General features: G+C 41.3%; 1 protein-coding gene across 3 annotated transcripts in view; it reads left to right on the top strand.

Annotated features, from left to right (window-relative positions):
• Positions 1-13,224, top strand: part of RPN2 (ribophorin II) — a 61,997-nt gene that overhangs the window by 1,066 nt on the left and 47,707 nt on the right. For all 3 annotated transcript variants that reach the window (XM_036321735.1, XM_036321734.1, XM_036321732.1), the window contains exon 2: positions 3,191-3,384. In XM_036321735.1, coding sequence (XP_036177628.1) covers positions 3,191-3,384 — 194 coding nt within the window. The remainder of the gene's footprint in view (positions 1-3,190; positions 3,385-13,224) is intronic.

Here is a 13,224-nt window from a genome sequence, read left to right as displayed (position 1 = left end):
TAAAGGGCACTCACTTGGATGTTGAGGATTTAAATGACTCAATGCATACAAAGTACCTAGCTTAGTATGGGCATACCCGACCCATGTGAAGTGTGCAAATTTTAGCCAGGAAAGTTATAGTTACCATTAATGGGAGGTGGGAAGATTAGGATTCTGACACGGATGCTGTGTTAGGGGAATTTACAGTCTAGCTGGGAAAATGCTGGATAGATCATAGCCATTTGCTAGATTTTAGTATATTGAGCATATGCATGTACACAAGGCATTGGGGATTCATTCAGCATTAGTATCTTGACTCTTCATTCTCTCATATCTTTCTATCCATTAGCAATTTTGGCTTTAACTATGAATTTTAGCCCGGTCACTTCTCACCATCTCTACTGCTGTCACCCTGTTGGGTCACTCGTCTTTTTACTTGGATTATGGCAATAGTTTCCTAACTGGTGTCCCTCTTTAGGTCCCTGGACCTGTATAGTCTCAATATGATATTGTTTATGCTCAACACAGTTCTGTTAAAATATAAGTCAAATCACTCCTTTGCTCAAAACTTTCCAGTGGCTCCCATCTTGCTCAGTAAAAGCCATAGTTCTTGCAGTGGCTAATAAGACCCTCTGGATTTGGCTTCTGCTATCTGTCACCTTGTCCTTACTTATCATCCTTTGCTTACTCCTCTTTAGTCATACTGTTCTTCTTGCTAATGTAAAAAATTACCATATACACTCCTGATTCAGGGTCTTTGAACTTGCTTTTCTTCTTGGGCTTGTTTCCCGCCAAATACCTTTATGATTTGCTCCTTCTTCAAGTCTACTAAATTTTTTTATTTCTTACTTGGCCTATCATATTTAAAATTGAAGTTCTTCTCAGGTGTCCTTTCTGTGTTGTATTTTTCTCCATAGCACGTTTCACCTTTTTAAATGCTAAATAATGCATCTTAATTATTTAGTGAGATATTTTTCTTTTCCAGTTAAAATGTAAGCTCCATGACGTTGGAGGCTTTTGTTTGCTCTGTTTCCTGCTGTATCTTCAACACTAAAACAATGTTTGGTGCATAGTAGGCATTCAGTAAATATTTGATTAATGAGTGCTCCACATTATAAATATCTCTAGTTTTTAAAATTTTTATTTTAAAAAATATATTTTTATTGATTTTAGGGAGTAAGGGAGAGCGAGAGAGGGAAACATCCATGATGAGAGAGAATCATTGATCGGCTACCTCCTGCATGCCCCATACCGGGGATTGAGCCTGAAACCCAGGCATGTGACCTGACCAGGAATTGAACAGTGACCTCCTGATTCATAGGTTGATGCTCACCCACTGAGCCACACCAGCTGGGCTCTAGTTTTTGTTGTTTTTTTAAGAGTTTTTACACTCTAGATTACTTAATACACACAAGGAATTAAGTAGAACTAACTAACCTTCATGCCCCAAGGTAAGCATCTCTTCTACAACATTTTCCAAAACATAGTGCAGTGTGGACACTACTTAGACTTGGGTTTGAGTCCAAGACTGACTATGTGTAAACTACTCTGGTCCTCAATTTTTTTATTTGTAAAATGGATATAATAATTCCTTTCTTAAAGGGTTCTAGTTCAAACTAAGTTTGACACTGTAGACAAAGAATTTAGGACCATTAATGCTACCCTTGTGATCACTGTTACTTGGATAGCAGGCAGTTCATGACACAGACTATTCAAAAGTGTGTGTGTGTGTGTGTTAATGACAAGTAGACTGTACCACTCCTATGACTTCCTGTTTCCTGGGCATAATAGATGAGGATTAATTTTATTTCCATTTATTTAGCAAATGTTAATTCAATATTCCTTTGTCCAAGGGAGTGTGCAAGACTTGGAAATATTGAGATGAACAAAAGAGTCTGTCCTCATGGAACTTACAGTTTAGCAGAGGCATCACACATTACACTGTTATAGTTGTGAAAAATATAGAAGTACAGGTTGCAATGAGTGGATATAGCAACAATAACAACTTAGCTAACATTTAGATAGTCCTTGTTAAGTGTCAACCGCTATTCTAAGATCTTCGTATATTAAGTCATGTAAAGCTCTTAACATTGAGGAGTAGGTACTATTATTAATTCCTTTTTACAGTGAGGCACAGGCTGGCCTCATTGTAATTGCCACAGTCACATTGCTAATAAATGGCAGAGTTAGGATTTAAACTTGGCTCCAGAGGCCATATTTTTCACTACTTCATAGTACTGACTTGGGACCTAATCCAAGGGAGACCTATTGGGAGGTTTCTTAAGGAAAAGATACTTGAACTGGAATCTAAACGTAAAAATTAAGCAAAGTGTAAGTAGGTTTGGAAAGCATGAAAAAATGCTGGGTTGGGAAAAACATGGCACCTTAGAGAAGCAGAGAGGAGGTTAGAGAGTCATAGAAGGAAGTGAGGGAAGAGATCTGATTGAGAGGTAGGCAAGGCCATGATGAAGATTCAGGATTGTGTCTGTCCTGAGAGGTGTAGGAGTTGCTAGTGTACTTTTTTTTTTTATGATTTTAATATTTTAATGACGCTTCTCTTACAAGATTGCAAAAATTACACAATTTATTGACTATTTATTTTTTTTTTATGTGTTGTGATTTTTTTTTTTTATTGCTTAAAGTATTACAAAGGGTATTACATATGTGTCCATTTTATCCCCCCGCCCTAGACAGTCCCCTAGCCTCCCCTATCCCCCAGTGTCTTATGTCCATTGGTTATGCTTATATGCATGCATACAAGTCATTTGGTTGATCTCTTACCCCCCTCCCTCCTGCCCCCCAACCCTCCCCGGCCTTCCCGCTGCAGTTTGACAATCTGTTTGAGGCAGCTCTGCCTCTGTATCTATTATTGTTCAAAAGTTTATAATGGTCTCTATTATCCATGAATGAGTGAGATCATGTGGTATTTTTCCTTCATTGACTGGCTTATTTCACTTTGCTAGTGTACTTGAAATGGGAATAGTGTCATGAGTCCTGTGCTTTAGCCACATGGAGGCTGCTGGGAGGACTGTCCAGATAGTTGAAGACAGTGCCTACCATTTCCCCAAGGCTTCTCTCCAGTTTAAACCTTCCAGTTCCCTCACCCTTCCTTACATGATTTGGTTTTTAGACCTTGGTGGGCATCATCATTGAAACTCTGTATAGACTTTGGAATAGTATGGAGTGTGTTTAATAGTCATTTTTCCTCAAGGTCCAAGCACTGTCTTCCTGTTGGCCCTGATAATCATAGCCAATGCCCAGGCTCTGACGCCCACTCACTACCTCACCAAGCATGATGTGGAGAGACTGAAAGCTTCGCTGGACCACCCTTTCACAAGTTTAGAATCTGCTTTCTACTCCATCGTGGGACTCAGCAGCCTTGGTGCCCAGGTGCCAGATGTAAAGGTAAGATGCCAAGATGCCTTGGTGGCCTCATCCTTTTACTATGTTCCTTTTGTATACTTCATAACCTTTTGCTCACTTGGGGATAACCAAAGTTAATACAATATAATAAATACTTATATTAGTCGGACAGGTTCTTTCTTTGAATGCCTAATGTGTGTTTAGGATCTAGTCAGATCTTTTAGCAGAATATAGGAAAGAGCAAGTCATAGATCCTTGAGAAACTTTTACTGCAGCTCTGAGTGGGCCTATGCAATACTACATATACTTATGAAGTGCCCTATATGTGAGCCTAATAAATAATAAAGGATCTCAAGATGGGAGGGCATTCAGATTTATTAAACAGTCACTGTCACTGCATCAGGCAATTTTGATGTAAACCTCTGATGATGAAAATGCATCATGATTAAAACCTCTCTTGCACTTAGGAATAATATTAAGTGAATTGAGATTTTATTCATTATAGTAGCATGGATAGCTAGGGTACGAAATTAGGGCCAGGTTTCTCATATACTAGTATAAGAGTTATGTATTAATCTTCTATGACCGCAAAACAAATTACCATACATTTAGCAATTTAACACAATACTCACTTATGAGTTCATAGTTCTGTAGGTCAGAAGTCCAGGCAGGCTTGGCTGGGCTCTTATTTGGAGGCTCTGGGGAACAATCTGCTTCAAGTTCCTTCAGGTTGTTGGCAGAATCCACTGCCTTGTGGTTTTAGGCCTGAGGTTCCCATTTTCTTGCTGGCTTTCAACTAAGGACTGCTCTCTGCTTCTCAATGTCACTCACATTTCTTATGTGACCCATCCCTTTTTAGTTCAGTGATGGCATGTTGAGTTCTTCTTATTCTTCAAATTTCTCTAATTCCTCTTCTGCCACCAGCCTGAGAAACTTTCTGCTGTTAAAGAGGGATTACCTGTTTGGGTCAGGACTGCCTGGATAGTCTGAATTTTAAGGTCAGCCGACTCGGGGTTTTAATTACACCTGCAAAATCTATTCAGAGCAGTTCTTAGATTAGTATTTAAATGAATAATCAGTGGATGGAAATGTAAACATGGTATCTTTTGAATTCTGCCTATTCTTTTTTGTATTAGCATAGAAAGGACCCCAAATCTCAGTGTCTTATGGCAAAAGTTTATTTTTGCTTAGACTGTATGGCCATCATGGGTCAGCTGGGGCTTTGCTCCATCTTTCTTTCATATATATATATATATATATATATATATCTTTTTTTTTTTTAAATTGATTTTTTTTACAGAGAGGAAGGAAGAGGGATAGAGAGTTAGAAACATCGATGAGAGAGAAACATCAATCAGCTGCCTCCTGCACAACCCCTGCTGGGGATGTGCCCACAACCAAGGTATATGCCCTTCACCGGAATCGAACCTGGGACCCTTCAATCCGCAGGCCGACGCTCTATCCACTGAGCCAAACCAGTTAGGGCTGCTCCATCTTTCTTAAGTCCAGGATTTACTGGTAGCATGCTGGAGCAGTCTCTATCTGATTGTGCAGAGGGCAAATGAAAGCATGGCTCTTAAAACTTCTGCTCAGGTCCTGACCCATTTGGCTCAGTGGATAGAGCATCAGCCTGTGGACTGAAGGGTCCCAGGTTTGATTCCAGTCAAGGGCACATGCCTGGGTTGTGGGCTTGATCCCCAGTAGGGGGCGTGCAGGAGGCAGCCAATCAATGATTCTCATCTGTTTCTATCTCTCTCCCTCTCCCTTCCTCTCTGAAATCAATAAAAATATTTTTAAAAAACCAAAAAAACCCCTTCTGCTCAGAAGAAATATGTAGAACTTCTTTTATCTTTCTAATTTTGTTACCTAAAGCAAGTCACATGGCCATACCTAAGTTGACAGGGAGGTATAATACTTCTTCAGAGAAGGAATACATTTTATTTTATTTTATTAATTTATTTTGGAATATTTGTTATGGTTCTGTGAAATATGCTGTTTTTATCTTGATAGGAATTGTGTTGAATCTATAGATTGCTTTGGGTGGTATGGACATTTTAATAATGCTAATTTTTCCTATCCATGAATATGGTATATGTTTCTACTTAACTTGTATCTTTTTCAGTTTCTTTCCTTAGTATCTTAAAGTTTTCTGAGTGTAGGTCTTTTACAACCTTGTTTAAGTTTATTCCTAGGAATTTTATTCTTTTTGAAGCAATTGTGAATGAGAGTGTTTTATCAGTTTCCCTTTTTGATAGTTCATTATTGGGGTATACAAATTGATACAACTGATTTCTGGATATTTATTTTGTATCCTGCTACTTTACTGAATTCATTTATCAGTTCTAATATTTTTTGTGTGGAATCTTTAGGGTTCTTTATATACAGTATCATGTCATCTATCTATATAAAAGGCTGATATGCTAAGTGTCCAACTGTCTGGGTAATGACGTCAAGTAGCAACACCTGGCTTTCTCTCCCTAGCGACAACTAGCCTTAGGTGGAAACACTTTACACTGTAACCAAATGTCTGTGAAGCGTTTTCCGGTGCCTCATCTCATTTGATCCTCTCAGAAGTCCTGGAGTAGCTAGATAGGAGACTTGGTGGAATCCTATTTTCTTTTCATTAGCCAGAAAATGGAGATTTAGAAAGCTTAGCAACTTGACCCAACTGAAAAGAAGTAAGAACCTTGAAAATGACTTCAGGTTTTCTCACTGCACAGAATATAGTCAAAAACTGCTGCAGTTAAATATTTTACCTTTTGTTCTCCTTGCGTGATTTATAATAATAATAATAATCTGCTTCGTGTTGATATTTACTGCTGTGTTGCTGACAATTACCTGAAAGAGAAGTTGGAGTACTTCACTGGGCTGGAAAAAGTTTAGCTACATCAGAAAGCAGGTCTAATTAAGCAAGTTTGTTCTATATCTGTAAAAGGCTAAGTTGACTTGCGCATGCACTATACAAATAAAGCTCTCGGTGGTGCCAATCGCATGCATGTGTTTCGGTCAGTCATTGTTGATCGTGAATTTCGTTGTTTTTGTTGACATTCTGAAGCTGAAAGAAAGCGGTGGTGTTGCATGGAAGGAACAATGGCAATTAAATATGATCATAACAGTGATCTGGGTAGATATAATTATCCCCATGTAACCGAAGTTGCCATCATATTCAGAAATAAAGATGGAGGACCTCCTTTTTAAAGGGACTTGCTCATTCATTGTAAACCAGATCTCAATGATCTGAATGCCACTAAAATGAAACAAATCAGTATCCTGTTTCCTACATTAGATGCAATGACGTATCCTGTTCGTTTCCCACATGGTGAAAAAGGCTGGGGAACGGATATTGCATTAATACTCATGGACTACAATGTAATGGACAATAATACTAGATTCAATGGATGATGCCGAAAAGGAAAATTTTCCCATCCAAATTCTTAAAAGTATTACTCCTTTGGAAGTGTGTGTCAAAATTAGAATTGAAAATAGGTTCAATCAGGTCATATAAGGCAACATGGTCACAGGTTTTCAAGATTAATATACGGGGGAGAAACCAAGATGGCGGCATAGGTAAACACCTGAAATTGCTGCCTCGCACAACCACTTCAAAAATACAACTAAAAGACAAAACAGACATCATCCAGAACCACAGGAAGGCTGGCTGAGTGGAAATTCTACAACTGGAAGGAAAGAGAAAAGCACACTGAAACTCAGATGAGGTTTGGAAGTAAAGTGCAGAGGTACGGAGGTACATGAGGAAAGGGCCGGCAACTGAGGACGCGGTAGTCTTTTTCAACTGGGAGGGAGACACAAGCTCCCGACTGCTCTGAACTCTAGTTCCGGGCGAGTCTCTGGGGACCCAGACTCATATGGGGAGAAACTGGACTGTCTGGCATCGGTCGGAACTCGAGGGCGGCTTTCTCTCGGAGGTGCTTGCAGCCATTACCGGGGGACACTGAGACCCAGGGCCTCTTAGGGCAGGACTGAGGATCAGCCATAGCTGTTTGCTCTGCCTTGTTGATTCCCTGAGACCCTGTCCCACCCAAGCTGTGTGCAGAGGCTTTTGCATATGAATGACCTGGCCCTTTGCAATCTGAAAATTACCTAACAAACTGCAGCTGGGTCAGAGAGACCCAGAATTTCCAAAAGAAGGCCCAAGGCCCCACAGCAGCTTGCATTGCTTCACAGCTGGGCCTCATCTGGGCACCTCCAAATGCCAAACAAAGAAGAGGAATCTGCAGATCCCTCTGTAGCTCCTGCTGGGTAGCCTCAGGCAGAGGCTAAATTAGCACCTCCTTAGAGATCCAAGAGCCACTGTACCCAGTGGTTAGAGTGGGACCATCCAGATTACAACTCCTCAGATCCATAAGGGACACACTCAGGTGGCAGACTCAATGAGCACCAAAGCCCCACTGAAGCAAGTCTTGCCCCATAAGGGTGTCTCCAGCACAGAAGTTCTCCCACCATAGACACAGCTGATTCTCACAGCCAATTGGCCTGGAGGTCAATTCCTCCCAGTGATACCAACTACAATCAAGGCTTAACTACAACAAGACTGTGCACACAGCCCACAAAGGGGTGCACCAAGAGTGTCCACCTCAGGTAATTGGGGAGGCTGAGCCACTGGGCCCTATAGGACACCTAGCACAGAAAGCCACCCTATCAACACAGGGAAGCAATCATAATGCGGAGACAAAGAAACAGGTCACAAATGACAGAAATGGAGGAAAGCAAACTACTGGATATAGAGTTCAAAACCACACTTTTAAGGTTTTTCAAGAATTTTCTAGAAAGCACCGATAAATTTAGTGAGACCCTCAAGAAATCTAGTGAGACCCTCGAGGATATGAAAAAGGACCAACTAGAAATTAAGCATACACTGACTGAAATAAAGAATATTATACAGAGATCCAACAGCAGACTAGAGGTTCGCAAGAATCAAGTCAAAGATTTGAAATACGAAGAAGTAAAAAACACCCAACTGGAAAAGGAAAAAGCAAAAAGAATCCAAAAATATGAAGATAGTGTAAGGAGCCTCTGGGACAACTTCAGGCGAACCAACATCCGAATTATAGGGGTGCCAGAAGAAGAGAGAGAGCAAGATATTGAAAACCTATTTGAAGAAATAATGACAGAAAACTTTCCCTACTTGGTGAAAGAAATAGACTTACAGGTCCAGGAAGCTCAGAGAACCCCAAACAAAAGGAATCCAAAGAGGACCACACCAAGACACATCATAATTAAAATGCCAAGAGCAAAAGACAAAGAGAGACTCTTAAAAGCAGCAAGAGAAAAACAGTCAGTTAGCTACAAGGGAGTACCCATACGACTGTCGGCTGATTTCTCAACAGAAACTATTCAGGCCAGAAGGGAGTGGCAAGAAATATTCAAAGTGATGAATAGCAAGAACCTACAACCAAGATTACTTTATCCAACAAAGCTATCATTCAGAATTGAAGGTCAGATAAAGAGCTTCACAGATAAGGAAAAGCTAAAGGAGCTCATCACCACCAAACCAGTATTATATGAAATGCTGAAAGGTATTCTTTAAGAAGAGGAAGAAGAGGAAGAAGAAGAAAATGGTAAAGATAAAAATTATGAACAACAAATACATATGTATCAACAGTGAATCTAAAAATCAAGTAAATAAAAAATCTGATGGACAGAATAAACTGGTGAATAGAATAGAATCGGGCATAGAAAGGGAGTGGACTGACAATTCTCGGGAGGAAAGGGGTGTGGGGGTGCGGGAAGAGACTGGACAAAAATCGTACACCTATGAATGAGGACAGTAGGGGGTGTAAGGGCAGAGGGTGGGATGGGAACTGGGTGGAGGGGAGCTATGGGGGAAAAAAAGAGGAACAACTGTAATAATTTGAACAGAGAGTGTGAGAGAGGAGTGAAGCTTCAGAGGAACGTTGGGGCCAGGCCTTAGTGCCTTGGTCATAGGAAAGATTTTGCTCTTTCTCTAAAGAGCAGTGGATTTTAAGCAGCAAGTATCAGGATCCAATTTTTATTTTGAAAAGGTTTCTCTTCTGCTTTGTAGAAGACAGACTATGGCGGGGGATGCAGGGCAAGATTGAATGCAGAAGAGGCGCAAAGGATAGCACCCAACTTCTGAATTTTGCTCCTTTGGATGGGTGGTTGGGCCAATCCATAAGATAGGGACACTGGAAGGGAATTAGGTTTGTGCAGGAAAGATTGTGAATGTAGTCTTCAACATGTTGAGCTTGAAATGCCTTTGAGTCATGTACTAGTAAGTGGACATGGAGAGAAGTCTGGTCTGGGGGTACAAATCATAATTATCCTACAGGTTCTAGATGAAGCCACAGGCATGAATGAGATTGCCTAAAGAGGAGGAGAGGAGGATGGAAGGGGCCTAAGAGTGAAAAACTCTAGTGTTGACTGGTAAGGCAAAGAGGATGAAACAGGAGCTGCCATAGAAGTAGAACAAGCTCTCTGGAGAAACCAAGATGGCGGCATAGGTTAACGCCAGAGATTGCTGCCTCGAACAACCACTTCAAAAAACAACTAAAAGACGAAACGGACATCATCCAGAACCACAGGAAGGCTGGCTGAGTGGAAATTCTACAACTAGAAGGAAAGAGAATATCATACCCAGACTCAGAGGAGGCGCAGTGCTGAAGTGAAATACTAAGGTGCGGAGTGCACGCGGAGCGGGCTGGAGGCGGAGGGCGTGGTTGTTGTTTTCAATCGGGAGGGAGTTTCAGACTCTGAGCTCCAGATCCGGGCGAGTCTCTAGGGACCCAGACTCAAACGGGAGAAGCGGGACTGTCTGGCTTTGGTCGGAACTCGAAGGCAGCTTTCTCTCTGAGGTTTGCAGTGGTTGCTGGGACTCTGTGAGGCAGAGCCCCTAGGGACGGGACTGAGAGCAGCCATAACTGCTCGATCCGGCCCGCCCTGTAGATCCCCGGGGACCCGCCCCGCCCAAGCCCTGCGCAGAGCCATTTGCCGGATAGCCTCAGGCAAACACTAGATCAGCACCGCCCTAGAGATGCAGCACAGAAGCTCTCCCACTGCAGACACAGCGGACTCTCATAGCCAGTTAGCCTGGAGGTCAAATCACCCCCGGTATTGCCGACAACAATCAAGGCTTAACTACAACAAGACTGTGCACAAAGACCACTAGGGGGTGCACCAAGAAAGCATAAAAAATTCGGAGACAAAGAAACAGGACAAAACTGTCAATGGAGGATATTGAGTTCAGAACCATACTTTTAAGGTCTCTTAAGAACTGTCTAGAAGCCGCCGATAAATGTAGTGAGATCCTCAAGAAATCTTATGAGACCCCTCGATGTTATGATAAAGAACCAACTAGAAATTAAGCATACACGGACAGAAATAACGAATATTATACAGACTCCCAATAGCAGACCAGAGGAGCGCAAGAATCAAGGCAAAGATTTGAAATGCGAAGAAGCAAAAAACACCCAACCAGAAAAGCAAAATGAAAAAAGAATCCGAAAATAAGATAGTGTAAGGAGCCTCTGGGACAGCTTCAAGCGTACCAACATCAGAATTATAGGGGTGCCAGAAGAAGAGAGAGAGCAAGATATTGAAAACCTATTTGAAGAAATAATGACAGAAAACTTCTCCCACCTGGTGAAAGAAATAGACTTACAGGTCCAGGAAGCGCAGAGAACCCCAAACAAAAGGAATCCAAAGAGGACCACACCAAGACACATCATAATTAAAATGCCAAGAGCAAAAGACAAAGAGAGAATCTTAAAAGCAGCAAGAGAAAGAAACTCAGTTACCTACAAGGGAATACCCATACGACTGTCAGCTGATTTCTCAACAGAAAGCTTGCAGGCCAGAAGGGAATGGGAAGAAATATTCAAAGTGATGAATACCAAGAACCTACAACCAAGATTACCTTATCCAGCAAAGCTATCATTCAGAACTGAAGGTCAGATAAAGAGCTTCACAGATAAGGAAAGCTAAAGGAGTTCATCACCATATTATATGAAATGCTGAAAGGTATCCTTTAAGAAGAGGAAGAAGAAGAAAAAGGTAAAGATACAAATTATGAACAACAAACATGCATCTATCAACAAGTGAATCTAAGAATCAAGTGAATAAATAATCTGGTGATCATAATAGAATCAGGGACATAGAAAGGGAATGGACTGACTATTCTTGGGGGGGAAAGGGGTGTGGGAGATGCGGGAAGAGACTGGACAAAAATCGTGCACCTATGGATGAGGACAGTGGGTGGGGAGTGAGGGCGGAGGGTGGGGCGGGAACTGGGAGGAGGGGAGTTATGGGGGGAAAAAAGAGGAACAAATGTAATAATCTGAACAATAAAGATTTTATTAAAAAAAAAGAAGTAGAACGAGGCCAGGAGGGTTGGAGGAGTCCAGCAAGTGAAGGGGAAGCGGATGTTTCAGAATGAGAAAGTGATCAGTCTGCAGTGCTGAGGGAATGACTGGAAAATGTCCTTTGGTTTTTACAGTTTGGAGGTCACTTGTGGCATGATGGGGCAGAAACCATGTTGGAGTGAATGGTGTGAGGAAGTGAAGACGTAAGCATAGATAACTCTCTGCAGAAGTTTAGCTGTATGAGAAAAGAGAGGTAGGTAGTAGTAGCTAGAGGGAAGAGAAGGATCAAGGGACGTTTTATTATATTTTACTTTATTTTTTATTTTTAATCCTTATCCAAGGATATGGTAGAGAAAGGGGAGGGAGAGGGAGAGAAACATCAGTTGGTTGCCTTCCATACATGCCCCAACCAGGGGCTGAACCCATAACCCTGGTATGTGCCCTGACTGGCACATCAAACCAACAACCTTCTGGTGTATGGATGACACTCCAACCAACTGAGCCACCTGGCCAAGGAAAGGGAAGTTTTATTTTATTTAATATATTTTTATTGATTTCAGAAAGGAAGGGAGAGAGAGAAACATTTGTGATGAGAGAGAATCATTGTTGGCTGCCTCCTGCACGCTCCACACTGGGTATCGAGCCTGCAACCCGGGAATATGCCCTGACCAGGCATCGGTCCGTGACCTCCAGGTTCATAGGTCAATATTCAACCACTGAGCCACACTGGCTGTGTAGGAAGTTTTTTTTTTTAAATGAGTCTTGAGTTTTCTTAATACATCATAGGAGTTTCCATTTGAGAGAGAGAAGTTGAATCGATGCGATGAATGGGCGTCCAGATGGAGAGAACAATGTGTACTAAGCCTGGGGCCTTAAAAGTGCTTGTTGTGTTTTAGGGGCAGTGAGTTGGTAGTCCAGGGCAGCTGGAGCAGAGGGAAAGTGTGGTAAGAATTACCAGGTGTACCAGTTAATAATGCGGATTTTTTTCAATAGATGGAGTTACACATATGTTGATACATATGCGATTTGATATGTATGCTGTTTTGTTGTATTGACAGCAAGTTTCAAAACTTCATATGTCAAATTTTCTGAAGGTGTTAACATCATAGATATTTTTACCCTTAAAAATGTCGAATTTCATGCCAAAAAAAAGACCATTTGCGGGAAGTTTTAATTCATTATTTTGAAGAAAAGTGCTGCTGAAAGTTATCGTATACTTCAGGAAGCTTATGGTGAACATGCTCCATCTCAAGATACTTGTGAACGCTGGTTTAAATGCTTTAAAAGTGATGAATTCGATGTGAAAGACAAAGAACGTCCAGGTCAACCGAAAAAGTTTGAACACCAACAATTACAAGATGCATGTCAAACTAAGAAACAACTTGTAGAAAGATTAAACGTTGCTCAGCAAACAATTTGCAATCATTTACAAGCAATGGGAAAGATTTTAAAGGAAGGAAAATGGGTGCTACATCAACTGAACCAAAGACAAATGGAAAACCGAGAAGTCATCAGTAAAATGTTGCTTCAGTGGCACAAAAGA

This window comes from Myotis myotis, unplaced genomic scaffold, assembly GCF_014108235.1.
Source record: "Myotis myotis isolate mMyoMyo1 unplaced genomic scaffold, mMyoMyo1.p scaffold_m19_p_9, whole genome shotgun sequence".
Classification (NCBI taxonomy): domain Eukaryota; kingdom Metazoa; phylum Chordata; class Mammalia; order Chiroptera; family Vespertilionidae; genus Myotis; species Myotis myotis.
The sequence above is the reverse complement of the archived record's forward strand: the minus strand, read 5'-3'. Positions and strand labels throughout refer to the sequence as shown.